The sequence below is a fragment of the Mobula birostris genome, chromosome 8 (assembly GCF_030028105.1).
Source record: "Mobula birostris isolate sMobBir1 chromosome 8, sMobBir1.hap1, whole genome shotgun sequence".
Lineage (NCBI taxonomy): Eukaryota > Metazoa > Chordata > Chondrichthyes > Myliobatiformes > Myliobatidae > Mobula > Mobula birostris.
The window spans coordinates 15,724,679-15,742,408 of NC_092377.1; the positions used below are offsets into that span (position 1 = coordinate 15,724,679).

At 41.0% G+C, this 17,730-nt stretch overlaps 1 protein-coding gene across 1 annotated transcript in view; it reads right to left on the reverse strand.

Annotated features, from left to right (window-relative positions):
• kif28 (kinesin family member 28) overlaps nucleotides 1-17,730 on the reverse strand; it is a 75,325-nt gene continuing 57,595 nt past the window's right edge. The window contains exons 18-23 of the mRNA XM_072266853.1: nucleotides 14,479-14,613; nucleotides 9,839-10,005; nucleotides 6,961-7,064; nucleotides 5,156-5,300; nucleotides 545-717; nucleotides 1-262 (exon numbers count right to left, since the gene is read on the reverse strand). Coding sequence (XP_072122954.1) covers nucleotides 80-262; nucleotides 545-717; nucleotides 5,156-5,300; nucleotides 6,961-7,064; nucleotides 9,839-10,005; nucleotides 14,479-14,613 — 907 coding nt within the window. The 3' untranslated portion in view covers nucleotides 1-79. The remainder of the gene's footprint in view (nucleotides 263-544; nucleotides 718-5,155; nucleotides 5,301-6,960; nucleotides 7,065-9,838; nucleotides 10,006-14,478; nucleotides 14,614-17,730) is intronic.

Genomic DNA, 17,730 nt, shown 5'->3' on the forward strand with positions numbered 1-17,730 from the left:
ATTGAACTGCCATCTGCACATACTGTATTGAAGAGGAATACTTCTTACTATTCATTGCTTTTCCAGCTGCAGAATGTATTCACTTGGTAGAATAGAACTTGGCTTCACCTCGTCTTGTGGTGTTCGCCCTCTTTTTCTTAACGATGAGGCTGATGTCATTTTTCAGTATATTTATGCAAGATTCAAAGTGATCCCCAAAATCCTTTATCCCTTGAGTTTGCTTGTGGAGATATATCCGCAGTGATCCCTCATCATCCTCGTCCTACAAAATACGTGTTATACACTAACTACATTGTATTGCAAATAAGGAAATATACCATCTGACATTGTTGAGTTACTGATTACAGCATTTTGCCTTGTTCACCACTTCCCAATGCATCATAGGTATGATCAGAAGTGTAAAACAAAAAGAATTGCAGTCACAGTCACTGTTCAGTCAGCTGTATCAAAAGGACACCACTGAATCAATACAACCTATAAAATGTATCATCTTTGGTATTTAACATTAATTCCTGTATATTAGAGGGTATAAGACTGAACATACCGGTGGGCGATTCCGCCTCAGTCCTAGTAGTTGGCTTTGCACCCTGTTCATACTTTTGTAAAATGTCTTCAGAGCCTTGGCAAAGTCGACTTCACAGCTAGCCTTGTCTGTACTCCTCCAACTAAAGAGCTGCCCGTTCATTTGGTGGAAAGACTTCCCTCCAGATCTTGAGGCTAGAGATAAATAGCCAAACAAAGAAGAAATACATTGGGAGATAGAATTAATTTCACTGTTTCCTGTTAAAACTTCAGAAGGGGGCAGCAGTTGAGTCCAGAGTTAAACACTGGGTTACCCAGACTGATTGCTCTTTTGATACTGAGCCAGTTGTGTTTAATTTAGCAATTCTGCATTCCAATGCCTGAAACTTATGTTAAAAATACTCAGATTTATAGAATCAATGCCTGCAGTATTAAATATAGAAACAGGTGAAAGCATAATACAAAAAAAATAGTTGAGGGATATAACTGAATCCTAGATGCAATTTTACTTCGAGCCGGGCTTCTACCACCAACTCTTGTTCCTTGGACATGTCATACAAGTTGGTTGACAGCTCTTTCTAGGTGTTAAAATATTTTGGGTCTGATTGTGCATTAGCTTAATCTTATTGTAGCAGGACAATTGGGGAGTGAAGCCAAAGTGCTTTTTCACAAAAAAAAACAGTGGAAATCCAGAGCCTAAAAGCTTTAGATGCCAGAGTTTAAGAGATGACTGAAGTTAATGAAGACCAGGAAAGATCGAGTGGCTAAATGAGCTTTATATCCAATGAATGGGTGAATTAGACTTTGAAAATCTTTTCTGACTATCAAGTGCAAACTTTATTGAGAAACCTCCATACTTTTATTCATTTGTTGCTGTAGGTACCACATCACACGTGGCCTGCTGCTCCACAGTGCCTTTTTTACATTTTAATGCATTTCTTAAGAGTCAGACTGCCTACTCCCATTGACCTGCACAGGGACCATAGCCCTCCGTACACCTACCATACATGTACCTATTCATACTGTTCTTAAACATTGAAATCGATCTGCATGCACCACTTGCGCTGGCAGCTCATTTCACACTCTCACGACCCTCTGAGTGAAGAAGTTTCCCCTCATGTTCCCCTTAGACTTTTCACCTTTCACCCTTAACCCACAACCTCTGGTTGTAGTTCCCCCCTCAACCTGCTTGCATTTAACTTATCTGTAGCCCTCATAATTTTGTATACCTCCATCAAATCTTCTCTCAATCTTCTACGTTCCAAGGAATAAAGTCCTAACGTATTCAATCTTTCTTCATAACCAGTGTTCCCTGTAAGGTGTGCATGTGTTTGAGCAAACACATCTTTTGGTACTAGCGCACAAAGGAATTTAAACTGCTCACAGAAGGTTCTCACCCTCTGCCTCGTTGGCATGTTATGTATATTTCACGATCGTACACAATCACATTTGCTTTTCTGGTTTCTGATGCAGACAGTGTTGACAATGTGAAGTTTGTGATGATTTGTCTGCAGTTTTTAAAACTGGCTTGTTTATACTGTTTTTAATTGAAGAATCATTCAGTGTGCACATGTTGTTGTCATTGGGCAAAAAATTGCATAGCACAAGACTTTTGCACGTGCTGGTCATTTCATATTCGAGGGAACATTGCTTATACAGTGGTGCTAGAAAGTTTGTGAATTCTGTAGTATTTTCTCTATTTCTGTATAAATATGACCCAAAATGTGATCAAATCTTCACACAAGTCCTAAAATTAGATAAAGAGAACTCAATTAAATAAATAACACAAAAAAACATTATACTTGTTCATTTATCTATTGAGAAAAATGATCCAGTATTTACATGTATTTGTTGGAAAACATTCGTGAACCTTTACTTTCAGTAACCGGTGCGACACCCCTTGTACAGCAATAACTTCAACCAAATGTTTCCGGTAACTGTTGATCAGTCCAACACAGCAGCTTGAAGGAGTTTTAGGCTAATCCTCCTTACAGAACTGCTTCAACTCTGGGATGTTGGTGTGCTTCCTTGCATGAAATGTGTGTTTCAGGTCCTTTCACAACATTTCTACAGGATTAAAGTCAGGACTTTGACTTGGCCATTCCAAAACATGAATTTTGTTCTTTTTAAACCATTCTATTGTTGACTTACTTCTGTCTTTCAGATAATTGTCTTGTTGCATTATCCAACTTCAATTAAGCTTCAGGTGATGACACTACCCTGACATTCTCCTGTAAAATGTTTTGATACAATTTTGAGTTCATCGTTCCCTCAGCGATTGCAAACTGTCTAAGTCCTAAGGCAGCAAAGCAGCCCCAAACCATGATGCTCCTTCCACCATGCTTCACAGTTGGGATGAGGTTTTGGTGTTGGTGTGCAGTGCCCTTTTTCCTCCAAGCATAGCAATGTGTATTTCTGCCAGAAGTTCAACTTTTGTGTCATCTGGGCACAGAACACAGAACATCCATGTGGTCTTTTGCAAACTATATACGTGCAGCAATTTTTTTTTTTTGGAGAGCAGTGGTTTCCTTTGTGGTTTCCTTCCATGAATATCATTCTTGTTCAGTGTTTTTTCTTATAGCGGACACATGAACAGAGACTTTAGCAAGTTCTAGAGATTTCTACAGGTCTTTTGCTGTTACTCTTGGTTTTTTTTTTCACCTCCTTCAGCACTGCACATTGTACTCTTGGTGTGATCTTTGCAGGATGCCCAGTCCTAGGGAGAGTAGCAACAGTACTGAGTTTCCTCCATTTGTAGACAATTTCTCTTACCGTGGACTGATGAACACTCTGGTCTTTAGAAATGCTTTAGTTGCCTTTTCCAGCTTCATGCATCTCAACAATTCTTCTTCTAAGGTCCTCTGAAAGTTGTTTTGATCAAGACATGGTGCACATAAAAAGATCTTTCTTGAGAAGAGTAGGTTCTGTCAGTAACCTGACTTTGTGTGTCTTTTTTATGAGACGGGGCACCTCTACAACCAACAGGTCCAATCTCATCTCATTGATTGGAACACCTGACTCCATATAGCTTTGGTAGAATGCATTACTCCAGAGGTTCACATACTTCTTCTGACAAATACATGTAATATTGGATCATTTTTCTCAATCAATAAATAAATGGACAAGTACAATGTATTTGTATTATTTATCTATTTGGGTTCTCTATCTAGTTTTAGGACATGGGTAGATCTGATCACATTTTAGGTCATATTCATGCAGAAATAGAGAAAATTCTACAGGGTTCACAGACTTTCTAGCACCATTGTAACTCAGGTCTTCCAGACTTGGCAACATTCTTGAAAGTTTTCTCTATACTCTTTCAACCTTATTTATTTCTTTCCTGTCGGTAGATGACCCAAACCATGATACAACAATACTGCAACAATACTCCAAATTAGGCCTCACTAATGTCTTGTACAACTTCAACATAACACCTCATCTCCTGTACTTAGAACTTTGATTTATGAAGGCCAGTGTGCCAAAGGCTTTCTTAACGAACCTATCTACCTATGACGCCAATTCAACGAATTATGGACCTGTATTCCCAAATCCCTTTTTGTTCTACCACACTCCTCAGTGCTCTACAGTTCACTACCCAAGACCTACCCTGGTTAGTCCTACTGAAGTGCAACATCTCGCACTTGACTGCATTAAATTTCGTCTGCCGTTTTTTGGCCCAGCTGAAACAGGGCCTCGGCTGTTGCAGTAGGCCCTGTTCAATCCTTTGGGCAGAGCACTTCACTGGAAGAAAGAGCAGCTTGGATGAAATGCCAACCTGTATTTGTACATTACTTGCTGGAAAAAATAGGGACAAAGACAGTATAACACATTTGGTGGTGATCCCTACTTGAGGCTACAAGCCCATGAGAAGGAAAGGTAGAATTTGTCAGAAATCCAGGTGGAAATCTAGAACTCTATTCCCATAACCTAAAAAGGTGTTAGTGCCAGGATAGCTTAGTTTGAAATTCAAAGTTTGAAAGAACTTTGTCATGGGAAGTTGCTGGACCTTATGAAGAAGCTGCAGTTGTATCATTTCCTCCCTGCTGAGTTACATCCCAAAATGAATGCAAAGCAATCATCAACCTTGTAAAGTGGTAAAGAACAGATTCAACAGAATGTGTACTTGGAATTAAAGTATGTTTCCATCCATTTGACTTGTATTTGGCCAGATTTAATTGTGACACAGTAGGGTGATATTTTAAAATACTGTAATGTGCGTACAAATTAGGAATGAAATTCCAGGCAACACTTCTTCACACAAAGATGTAAATCTGGAACGCTGTTACCATAACCTAAGTTGTGACTGCTGGGTAAGTTAAATCTCAGATTAAAAACTGTTAGACTTATCTCGGGAGTTAACGTAGTAGAGTTTTGCCATTACCTAACAACGGCAAAGCTCATGAGATGTTGAATAGCTTAATCCTGATGCTATGAAATCAAATCTTAGGCCTTGTGGGTTATGTCAAACAGAATCTGAACTATTTGCAGAAAATGGAATATTATACAAGACATTTGTTTTGAAACCTGAATCAATTTGCTGCAGAAAGCAGACGTCATTTCTTCATTTGTTGTTAGATCGATCTTGGAATAAGGTTAAAGGGCAGCACAACATTGTGGGCCAAAGTTTCATTACCATCACTCATCATTTTCTCTATGTTGGCCTTCAAGATGACATTGTCTCCTCTGAGGGTTCTGTTGATATCCCTCAGCAGATCAGTTTCTTGCTCCAATTTTGATAATCTAATGTAAAGTTCGGAGAGCTGGTCGTCTCCCTTCTCCTACAAGTTGGACAAGAATTTTGATCATGAATAGTTGCACGCAATCTATTAAGCTATTATTAACTTACCAGCTACTAGGTTTCAAGCATAGCACAATGTATGAATGCTACACACAACCTGGACAAATATGCAGCTGGTCAGAAGTAAAGTAGATATACAGGCCATCTACTTTTTGGATCCTTAGCAATAAGTGGTCTGTTTAATTGAATCTTTTAGTTTTTATTTGTACAGAGACTAGAAGATTACTTCAATGCTGTACTATTGCACGTATCAATGGATAGAAGTACATATGCTAAAAATTAGATGCATAGTTTATTCAGCTAGGTGGTATCCATTGATTTTCATGGGAAAATTCCTAAATTAATATTTTCTGACTTTTTTTATGAATTACTTGATGCAGATTTTAAGATTTTCTTCCCTTGTCCTTTGCACTTCCACCAATAGTGTTAAATCCAAAAACTCAATCATATGACATCTTTACCTTCTGTATTTCAGGAATACAAGCTTAACTCTTGTAGCCTTGGTAATATTCTGATAGGAGAAGAAAGCTGAATTCTTTCCAAGGCCTTTGTATCCCTTCTGAAATGTGCAGCAGAGAACTACACACATTACTTTAGATTTCGTTTAATTGGGAGCAATACTGTCAAGTTGCATCTTACTTGCCTTAATTCTAATTGTCTGGTTATAATGGAGTTATCTCATTTGCTAATTTGATTATTTAGTCCATCATTGTCTTTGCCGTTTTATGTTCCATCTGACTTACTGAAATGTTCACCTTTATGTCATCCTCAAGTTGCTCTATTGTAAATTGTTGCTGTAGGATACAAATGTACATCAATCCACAGAGTGAATTGAGCATTTCATAATGTGTGATACAAATTTCTCTGGCTATAATGCTCCACCTGCTTTTGTATTCTCTCTGCGCGTTGCTTAATCTGCCATTAAGTATTCTGTATTTAGAAAATGGAACAGTTAGCACAGGAATAGCCTCATTGGCCCACTATGTCTGCTCTGTCCGTAATGCTAATATTAACTAATCCATCTGCCTGTCCTTATCTCCTCATAATATTATGTATCTCTATCAATTCACCCATCAGCATCCAATACTTCAGTGAAAACAATCTAAGTTTATCCAGTCCCTCTACAGTCCAGGTAACATTCTGGTGAACTTCTTCTGCACCCTCTCCAAAACCTCTACTTCCTGTAATATGGTGACCAGAACTGCACACAGTCTTCCAAAGGTGGTGTAAACAAAGTTTTATACAGCTGCAACATCACTTGCCAACTTTTATACTGAACACCTGGACTAATGAAGACAAGCAAACTGTATGCTTTCTTTACCACCCTACCTGTTTCTGTTACCACTTTCAGGGAGCTATGGATGCATCCCAAGATCCCTCTGTATATCAGTGCTCCTAAGGATCCAGCTATTTAGTCTTTTCCTCGTGCATTTAACCTAGCAACATGTATCCCCTCACACTTGTCAGGATTAAACTCCATCTGCCATTTCTCTCCCGAGATTCCTATCTAATCTATATCTTACTGTAACTTTCCCCATAAACTGCAAATCCACCAATTTGCATCATGGCATGTAGAAATACATTTTAAAAAGCATTGATTTCTTTACAAGGAAAATGCAGATAAAATTAAGAGTACTTACCACCTTACTACTGTGGGGTAGCAGTGCTCTCTCATAATCTATAATTATACTGCCTTCGTCAGTAATCTCAAAATCACCAGAAAATACCATTTCTGCACAACCTTCTAAGTAAAACGAAAACAAAACTGATAGTACAGGACAATTTTTGTACTGACACTCTTTCTGCCAAAAGAAATGAAGTTATAATAAAAGAAAAATAAACTGCAGTTGCTTGAGGAAGTAGATCAATGGGCTTACCAGTAGAATAGCAGTCTGTTTGAATGTGTACTGTCAGAATGAAAAGCAAATTAAGCTAGACACAAGACTTCTGCTTGCCCTTACAAAGTCTATCATGCTTATTCTACCCATTTTCAGCCAGAAAAGTCAGAGGGCGGGGTCCAATCTACACATCAAAAACAGGAATGCAAGATCATCAACATGAAACATGACTTCTCTCCACAGATGCTGCCTGTGTTGTTGAGAATTTCCAGCATTTTCTGTTCTTGTATCTTAGGTGCTGTCACCATGGATCACCTCCTGCACCTGTTTTCATGCCAAGACATTGGCCCATGTCTGACATTCTCCCCAATCTGTTGCCATGTCCCTCATTTTCTGTGCCAGCCCCTAAAGTCGGAACAGGCCTTCTATGTCAGCTAGTCAGAAGCACTTGGAGAGAGCATACACTGTGTTTGATCTCCCTAACCCCACCCCTACTACTGCAAAGATCTGACTGTTTCCCCCCCCCCCGACAAATGAATGTTCTCACCATTTCTAAAACAACTGTCAGTTCCTTCTGAAACACTTCCTGCGCAGGGGCACTACACCAGCTGGAGAAAAAAATCTTACGACTAACTTCTGCCAGCTTTGTTGTCCTAGGTTATTCAATGTCAGGTTCCTTAGTTGGTTTGAAGTGTAGACCAACAAACTTACAGCCTTAAGGACTGCACCACTGAAGGTTTGCAGTTCATTGCAGTAGTGCATGATCTTGCATCATACAGAGAATCTGAACAGCTATTTAGGTACTTTTTACTTTAGGTTTTTGTATATACAGTGGATTCCAGTCAATTTGAACACAATGGGACTAGTACATTTTGGCCCGGTTAAGCGGCTATACTAATTAGTCAAGGTTTCATGGAAATAATTTAAAAATGTATTAAAAAAAAGACAAACTACTGTTTAACCAAGAAATAAATTATGTATTTAAATGAAATACAGAACAAATCAGAACACTACCAATACTACTGATGGTTGTCCGTTATATCTGACGATGACAGGAAACCTGTGTGGGAGAGATTTTAAAGTGGAAAAACCATTGCAGTGGGACAATTCCACCCGCTGGACCTCAGAATTCTCGGTCCAGCTGTGCAAATAGGCATCACAACTGGGGTCTTCTTTGGTTGTAGTGGATGACTCTAACTTCTTTTGTGCTTCGCCATGTCCTTTGCTCTCCCCCTAGCGTTGCAGAGCTGCCTACCTGGCCATTGGATCTGTGGATCTCATCCACCCAGACTGCCAGAGCTGACTTTGCAGGCCTGCCCCTATCTCACCGGTGTAGCTACCCTCACTAGGTTTAGCCCACCTGTCAAAGCGCTGTACCGGGGTGTGGCTGCTGTCACATGCAAGCAGCTACGTGGAACTATAAGTGAGAGCTGAATGTCCATTGGGGGACCAAAGGTAACATTCAAATTTTTCATAGTTCCTAACTTAAAGTATTGAAATAGTTTCATTTTCACTCCTGGCCATTTCTGGCATTTCCTAATCTGAATTGCTTAAAACCGCAGTGATCCAAACAATTGAGTTGTCTTTCTGCTTTTTTCTTTACAACCATTAGTGACAAAATCACTGCTTTTGGACGCAACTAACACTAGTCAAAAGCAGTTCTCTGTAAGCACTGTGTAATGTCTACTGGCCACATGATGTGCATGTGACTTTTGCTAGTTAGAAAATGTTCGGCAACAGTCTCCTGCCCCAGTTAAGTGGCATAGTGTCACAAATAAACTAAGGGAATCCCGACTATTTTCTCAATTTGTTTTTGTTCTTTAAGAGCTGTCCTTAATAAGTGGCTGCTCTGATTAACCGATGGCCCAATTACTCAGAATCCGCTCTAATTTTCAAAATCTGCAGCTTGATTTGTTCTTTCTGCAGCTTCTTTGACACTTTATGGAAGTACCACTGTACTCACTTGGCAACCATTGGCATAAAATCCATAGTGAATTATCATTGAGAGGTTAATTTAATTGATATAATGATGTTTGTGTACTCAGACTGCTCTACATAAGGTTAATGCTAATTGGGAAGAATGGGGATCAGCAGCCCCCAGTAGTACGATTACTACCCTAGAAACAGGTGGGATACCTGCTTCATTGGTTACCTACTTCCCCACAATGTCATAGTCACATGACATTGTCTCAGACCGTGCAGCCCAGAGATTTACAGTAATCCTACACTGGCCCTTTGATTTATATTCTCTGTAAATTCCGACCAATTCCCCAACAGATTCTACCACTGACCTACACTCTTGGGATAGTTTGCAGTGGCCTGTCTGCCTACCAATCCACATGTCCCCAGGATATGGGACGAAAACGGAGCACCTTTTGGAAATTCATGCAATTCCAGGGAAAATAAACCCTACACAGGCAGACTGGAGATGTGAAATGAGCCCCAGTCTCTGCAGCCATGAGGCAACAGCTCTACTAACTGTGCCAGTGTTCTACCAAAGTTAAACCTGCAACCGTCCCTTCAATATTAGTACTTGTGTTTGATCTGTTGCTCTTGGTTGAAATCTGTTATTCTGAGGGGAGAGGTTTCCTGTTTTAAATCATTCTTACGTGTAAAATGACTTGACTACTTCCCTTCTTCCTATTGTAGAAATGTAAAATTATGTCAAATTCTTCATTACCTTGCAGACCCCATAGGTCCAGAAGCAGGGCGTGGTTTTGCAGACAGCTCAGTAAATCCTGTGACATGCACTTGACTGTGAACTGCATTGTGTGGTCTATTTTTGCATTTACTGAGTTCCAGACTGGTTCCGAGTGGAAGGAATATGGATGGTTTAGTACATGATACCTGGAAGGATTAAACTGCAGTTAATCTTTATCTTTCCCTTGAGCCATAAGATCTTCTGTGACTAGTAGTGCATCAGCTGTGGAATACAAACTTAGAAATGCAGTGTAAGTAACAGGATATTTTAGTAATTCTACATCAGACTTCATTTTAAAATCACGGCATTTTACCATGAAGGGTTCCAATTGAATTGTTTGTGTTCATGTCATAGCAGAAAGCTGTGCAGAATTTTAAAGCAACACACACAAGATTGCTGGAGGAACTCAGCAGGTCAGGCTTCATCTATTGAAAGGGGTTAACAGTCAATGTTTTGGGACGACACCCTTCAACAGGTTGAGAAGGAAGAGGGATGATGCCAGAATAAGGGGGGGGGGGGGGAGGGAAAGAAGTACAAGATAGAAGGTGATAGGTGAAGCTAAATGGGTAGGGAAGGGGGGATGAAGTGAGAAGCTGAGGTGATAAGTGGAAGAGGTACTGAAGATGAAGGAATCTGTTAGGAGAGGAGAGTGGTCTATGGGAGAACAGGAGTGAGGAGGGGCTTGGGGGGAGGTGATAGGCAGGTGAGGAGAAGAGATAAGGGGTAGCCAGGGTGGGGAATCAAAAGAGGAAGAGGAAAAATTTCAGGAAGTGAGAGAAATTAATGTTCATGCCATCAGGTTGGAGGCTACCCAGACAGGATATGGGGTGTTGCTCCTCCAGCCTGAGAATGACTTTGTTGCATTAGAGGCGGCCACGGACCAACATGTCAGAATAAGAACGGATTTAAAATGGTTGGCCTCTGGGAAGTCCACAAGACCATAGGATCATAGGACATAGGAACAGAATTAGGCCATTCAGCCTATCGAGTCTGCTCCACCATTCCATCATGGCTGATCCTGGAACCCACTCAACCCCAAACACCAGCCTTTCGCTATATCCTTTGATGCCCTGACCGATCAGGAAACAATCAACTTCCACCTTAAATATACGCACGGACTTGGCCTCCACCATAGTCTGTGGCAGAGCGTTCCACAGATTCACTATTCTTTGGCTAAAATATTTCTCCTTACCTCTGTTCTAAAAGATCACCCCTCAATTTTGACACTGTGGCCTCTAGTTCTGGATACTGCACCATGGGAAACATCCTCTCCATATCCACCCTATTTAGTCCTCTCAACATTCGGTAGGTTTCAATGAGATACCCCCCCCCCAACATTCTTCTAAGTTCCAGTGAGTACAAACCCAAAGGTGCCAAACGGTCCTCATATGTTAACCCCTTCATTCCCAGAATCATCTTCATGAATCTCCTCTGGACTCTCTTCAATGGCAGCACATCCTTTCTGAGATTATGGGGCTGTTGACAATACTCCTAGTGTGGCCTGACCAGGGTCTTAATAAAGCCTCAGCATTATCTCCTTGCTTTTGTATTCTATTCCCCTTGAAATGAATGCCAACATTGTATTTACCTTCTCTTCCACAGACTCAACCTGCAAATTAACCGGGGAGTCTTGCACAAGGACTCCTAGGACCTTCTGCACCCTGATGTTTGAACCTTCTCCCCATTTAGATAATAGTCCGCACTATTGTTCCTTTTACCAAAATGCTTTATCATACATTTCCCAAAACTGTATTCCATCTGCCACTTTTTTGCCCATTCTTCCAATTTGTCTAAGTCCTGCTGCAATGGCATTGCTTCCTCAGCATTGCCTACGCTTCCACCTATCTTGTTTCATCTACAAACTTTGTCACAAAGCCATAAATTCCATATCCAAATCATTAACAAACAATGTGAAAAGTAGCAGTCCCTATATAGACCCCTGAGGAACACCACTGGTCACTGCCAGCCAACCAGAAAAGGCCCCCTTTATTCCCATTCGTTACCTCCTCCCTGTCAGCTATTCCACTACCCATGCCAGTACCTTTCCTGTAACGCCATAGGATTTTATCTTGTTAAGCAGCCACATGTGTGGCACATTATCAAATACCTTCTGAAAATCCAAGTAAATGACATCCATTGCCTCTCCTTTGTCCACCTTACTTGTTACTTCCTCGAGGAACTCTATCAGATTTGTCGGGCAAGATTTTCCTTCTCAGGATCCATGCTGACATTGACTCATTTTATCATTAGTCTCCAAGTACCCTGAAACCTCTTCCTTAATAATAGACTCCAACACTTTCCCAACTAATTGACCTATAATTTTCTTTCTTTTGCCTTCCTCCCTCCTTAAATAGTGGAGTGATATTTGCAGTGCAACATAAAAGAGCTCTATCCATTCATTCTATTCATTTTAATTTTTTAAAAACAGCACCTTCAGCATATTTAGACTCTTGTGGCCCCTCTGTGGTTAACAGAAGCTGGATTCATATTACAAATTAGATATTCCTTGCCGGATAAGGGAGTTGCTTTTAATGGGCTTGTGAGATATAAACAGCCCATGAATGCAGACTGCTGAAATGATTTTAAGACTGTTAGATAGATACTACAGACACATCCAGGGTGCCAAGAATGCAAGGCTAATGGATGTTAACATCAACTAAGGCAGACATCCCACCCTGCAAAAGCTGATTTCAGGGAGGTAGCACCATCAATTTGCGGGAGACTTCCGGGAGAGGTGGGATGTCTGCAATAGAGTAACTCCTTAGCAGCTGGCCAGCTAGTTTAAATAACGTTAGCTATGCTAATGAACGAATGACACCTGTTAAACTCACCTCAACATGTCTTTTACCGTCTTAACCCACCATGGGCAATAGAAAAGTCATTGTTGCAAACAGTGCAGCGAGCAACACTATCATTATTTTGACCCCTATTAGGCAGGGGTACACTTTAGTGTAGTCTGGGGTGACGTACGTTTTATATATTTTTTTGGAACACTCTGCAATGGCGCGCGCTCTCTCTCTCAATCTCTCTCCCTCTCTTGCTTGCTTTCGCTCTCGCTCGCTCTCTCTCTCTCACACACTTTTGCTTGCTTGCTTTCTCTCTCCCTCTCTCGCGTGCACTGTCTCTTGTGGTCGCTCTCGGGCTCTCTCTTGCTTTTCTGTCGCTCGCTCTCAAAAAAATTGATTTCCGTGATATTGTATAGAATTTGTAGGCATCAGGGAGCCGCTATTAATATGCAGGAGACTCCCGGAAGTTCCGGGAGAGGTGGGATGTCTGCTAAGAGTAAAGATTATATTAAGTTTAATAATACCTTGTAGCTAACAGTATAATAACCTAAAGTTGTAAAGATTGAGGTTTCAATATCCTACTACTGAGCTCAGAATCTATGATAATGAGGGTTCCCTGACTTTCATCAACAAATACAACACCCCCCTCAAAAAATTAATTTATTGAGCACCGCAACAAACAAAAAGACCTAAAACTGCTCACGAGAAAACAAGACGTCTTGAGACATTGGTCAAAGAGGTGGGTATTAACGAGTGTTCCAAAAGGGTTTCTGGAGCTTGCTGTTCTTAGATAGTAGAACAACCATTGGGGGAACCCATTAGATTTACAGTTGCATCTTTTAAAGGGGTAGTTACGTCAGGGAGCTACAGGGCTGGAGTTGATTACAAAGACGGAGCAGCAAAGCCAAGAAACTACTGAGAAATAAGGTTAAGAATTTTAGTGTTGAGGCATTGCTAAGTTAACAAGCACAAGGGTGTCAAATAATTGGGATGTTAAGATGTGGTTAACAAACTGTGAATAAATTAATTAAAAGTCTGAGAGAGGCTCAGTAAAGGAATAATTGTGTGAGGGTAGGCAGTGGTATGGTCAAGAGTTTCAGTAGCTGGTGAATTGTTACAAAGTAGTAGATTAGAAGATCAAAAAGGTTGCTTTACTGCTGCTGCAGATGTGGAGGTCCAGAACTCAGCTCAGAGTCTACTATCATTCCAAGGCTGTGAACAGTCTGGTTCAGTTTCAGAGTGATGGAATCCATAGCTAGAGAACAGAATTTGTGAGGATGTTAGAAGATGGTTGTTTCGGTCTTTTGGTCAACTGAGAGAGGGGCAGGACTGACAGCACAATTTTCAGGATACAGACTCTACAGGCGTGACAGAGGTGCAGGTAAGCAAAAAGGCGGTGTAGCCCTTTTTTTTTATAAGGGAGGATGTAACTACCGTACCTAGAGATGACATTCTAGTGGAATCGTCAAGTGAGGCCATAGGGGGAGAACTCAGAGACAAGGAGGGGAGGATCACATCAGTGTACGGTGTTATAGACCCCCTTCCCCATAGCGTGAACTTAAAGAGCAAATCTATAGAGAAATTGCTCATAGTTGTAAGAATAAAAGGGTTGCATTAGTGAGAGGTTTTAATTTTTTTGGGATGGAGCACTCAGAGAAAACCCACATATTCACATCGACTGTTCAGGATTGAACCCGGGTAGTTGGGGCTGTAAGGTAGCTGCGAGGTAGTTCTGCTAACACACAGTTCCAGTCCTGTTTGTTTCTGGTTCATGACAGTCCTCCAGACAAGTAAATCAAGATGTTTAGGATCTGTTATAAAATAAATTCTCACGAAATCTGAATTCCTCTCTTGATGTTCTTTTGCAGCCATTTGATCCCCAGGCACTGATTTATCTGAACTTGAAAATCCAGCCTCTGCCCCAATAACTCTGTGGGATCAATAAGGATCTCCTCTTCTCCCAGAGGTCTGCAAAACAAAAAATAAACAGTTGATTAACTAACTTAAAACACATTAAGTAATGGCATATTGATAACGACTGCTCTTTATTCCTGGTGGCCAACTGAAGGGTAACCTTATTCAAGTGTATAAAATAATGAAGGCATAGATAGGATGAATGCACATAGTATTTTTCCCAGAGTTAGGGAATCAGGAACTAGAGGGCATAGGTTTAAGGGGAGAAGGGAAAAAATTAATAGGAACCTGAGGTGAAGTTTTTTTTATATATACAAGGAGTCAAAATGTCAAAAATTGCCAGAGGAAATGGTTGAGACAGATATAATAACAATGATTAAAAACAGTTGGACAGGTTTAAATCAGTGATTCCCTGCAGGGGTGGTTATGTGTCCTAGGGGGCTTTAGGGGAAATAGAAATCATCTGGGGGGCCATTGAAGATTCTTTGTGGGGGGGGGGGGTCAGTAAGTGGCCCCCTAACTTGAGGCAAGAGACCAGACCGACCGTTAGCAGAGCAGGCATTTCTAACAAAAAGGATGAGGCACTGGAACACAGGAAGAACCATATTTCTGCAGGCAGTGAGCACTCGCTGTCACAATGCATCTGAAACTCGGCAATCTCATCCAACCTTACCAACCAAACAGTCATTATTGGACATACATAAATTAACAACCAGTGTGCCCAACAGTTCCCCTTGACTCGCGGCACGGAACGAGTTCATGCAATTTAACAGTTACTAAGTCAAGTACACCCTTCTCAACTTTCTCTACAGATCTACGGAAAACAGGTTGTGCAATGATACAGTGCCGGCCAGAATCAGATAGTGAAACAGTGAACCTGCCAACCCTGATGATTCCTCTTGAGGTGTTCAAAGCGACCTTGGCTTCATATGTGTGGTCAAGAACCATCTTTGGGGATCATGAGACCTTACATGATTGATCACACTAACTGGAATACTATAAAGGTAGCTTGCTAAACACCAGTGCCACACGATAGGCTTATTCAGAAAGTCAGAAGTCATGGGATCCAGGGAAGTTTGGCCAGGTGGATTCAGAATTGGCTTGCCTGCAGAAAGGCAGAGGGTCGTGGTGGAGGGAGTACATTTGGATTGGAGAGTTGTGACTAGTGGTGTCCTACCAGGATCAGTTCTGGGACCTCTACTTTTCGTGATTTTTATTAACGACCTGTATGTGGGGGTAAAAGGGTGGGTTGGCAAGTTTACAGACGACACAAAGGTTGGTGGTGTTGTAGATAGTGTAGAGGATTGTCGAAGATTGCGGAGAGACATTGATAGGTTGCAGAAGTGGGCTGAGAAGTGGCAGATGGAGTTCAACCTGGAGAAGTGTGAGGTGGTACACTTTGGAAGGACAAACTCCAAGGCAGAGTACAAAGTAAATGGCAGGATACTTGGAAGTGTGGAGGAGCAGAGGGATCTGGGGGCGCATGTCCACAGATCCCTGAAAATTGCCTCACAGGTAGATAGGGTAGTTAAGAAAGCTTATAGAGTGTTAGCTTTCATAAGTCAATGGATAGAGTTTAAGAGTCGCAGGGTAATGATGCAGTTCTATATAACTCTGGTTAGGCCACACTTGGAGTACTGTGTCCAGTTCTGGTCGCCTCACTATAGGAAGGATGTGGAAGCATTGGAAAGGGTACAGAGGAGATTTACCAGGAGGCTGCCTGGTTTAGAGAGTATGGATTATGATCAAAGATTAAGGGAGCTAGGGCTTTACTGTCCGGAGAGAAGGAGGATGAGAAGAGACACGATAGAGGTATACAAGATATTAAGAGGAATAGATAGAGTGGATAGCAAGCGCCTCTTCCCCAGGGCACCACTGCTCAATACAAGAGGACATGGCTTTAAGGTAAGGGGTGGGAAGTTCAAGGGGGATATTAGAGGAAGGTTTTTTACTCAGAGAGTGGTTGGTGCGTGGAATGCACTGCCTGAGTCAGTGGTGGAGGCAGATACACTCGTGAAGTTTAAGAGACTACTAGACAGGTATATGGAGGAATTTAAGGTGGGGGGTTATATGGAAGGCAGGGTTTAAGGGTCGGCACAACATTGTGGGCCGAAGGGCCTGTACTGTGCTGTACTGTTCTGTGTATCCTGACTAACGTTCAGAGTCCAATCTATCCTGACTAATACTCAGATTCCAATCTGAATCCTTGTCAGCGTAATTTTGCCAACTGTCTAAGGAAGCTATGAAAGCATCAAGATTGCAGGAACACTTCCTTAAAAGATTCCCTGAAAAGGCTACTTACGGTATTACTCAGTTCCAGAAGATGAAAGAAACATTTGAAAAGCATTGCACACTCGAGTCATTTGCCAAGAAAGCTGAAAATGACTTTGATGGTAGTGTCATTGCTTCGTATAACATTTCCAAAATGGTAGCAAAGTGTGGAAAATCTCATACAATTGGTGAAAGATTAATGATCCTGCTGTATCAGAAGTGCTCGCCACTGTTCTCAAAATGGATACCAGTATTTTAAAATCAACTCCTCTGAGTAATAACTCTGTAGCTCATCTCATTGGCGAAATGAGTGAAGAAATTGAGTATCAACTAAGCACAGAGCTACAAAAAACAGAATTTGAGATACAACGGGATGAGTCAACTGTGCGAGACAATGAGACATTGCTAGTGGTATATGTACGTTTTATCAAAAAGGAAAAGTTTATGAAGAGATCCTCTTTCGTAAAAGGTTAAAAACAAATATCAATGGAGAATCAATTTATGACCAGTTCAAAATGTATATTGAAGAAAAAAGTATTCTGATTAGGAACATGATTTCTTGTGCAAAAGATAAGAGTATCATATATGACAGGTTGCCATGCTGGTTTAGTTGCAATTATGAAAAAAGTAATTCCAAGTCTGTTTGCAATCCTTTATGTAATTCATTATCAACACCCCACAGCCAAAAACCTTAGCCAGTGACTTTCGTCAAGCATGACTCTCGTAATATCTTCTGCCAACAAAATTAAAGCTACTCCATTAAATAGCAGAATATTTGGCCAATTATGCCAAGTTAATGATGAAGAGTTTGAACACTTGTTTCTTGCTTCTTCACACTGAAGTGCGTTGGCTGTCAAAAGGCTGCTGCTTAAAACGTTTCTTTGACCTTTTTGACACGGT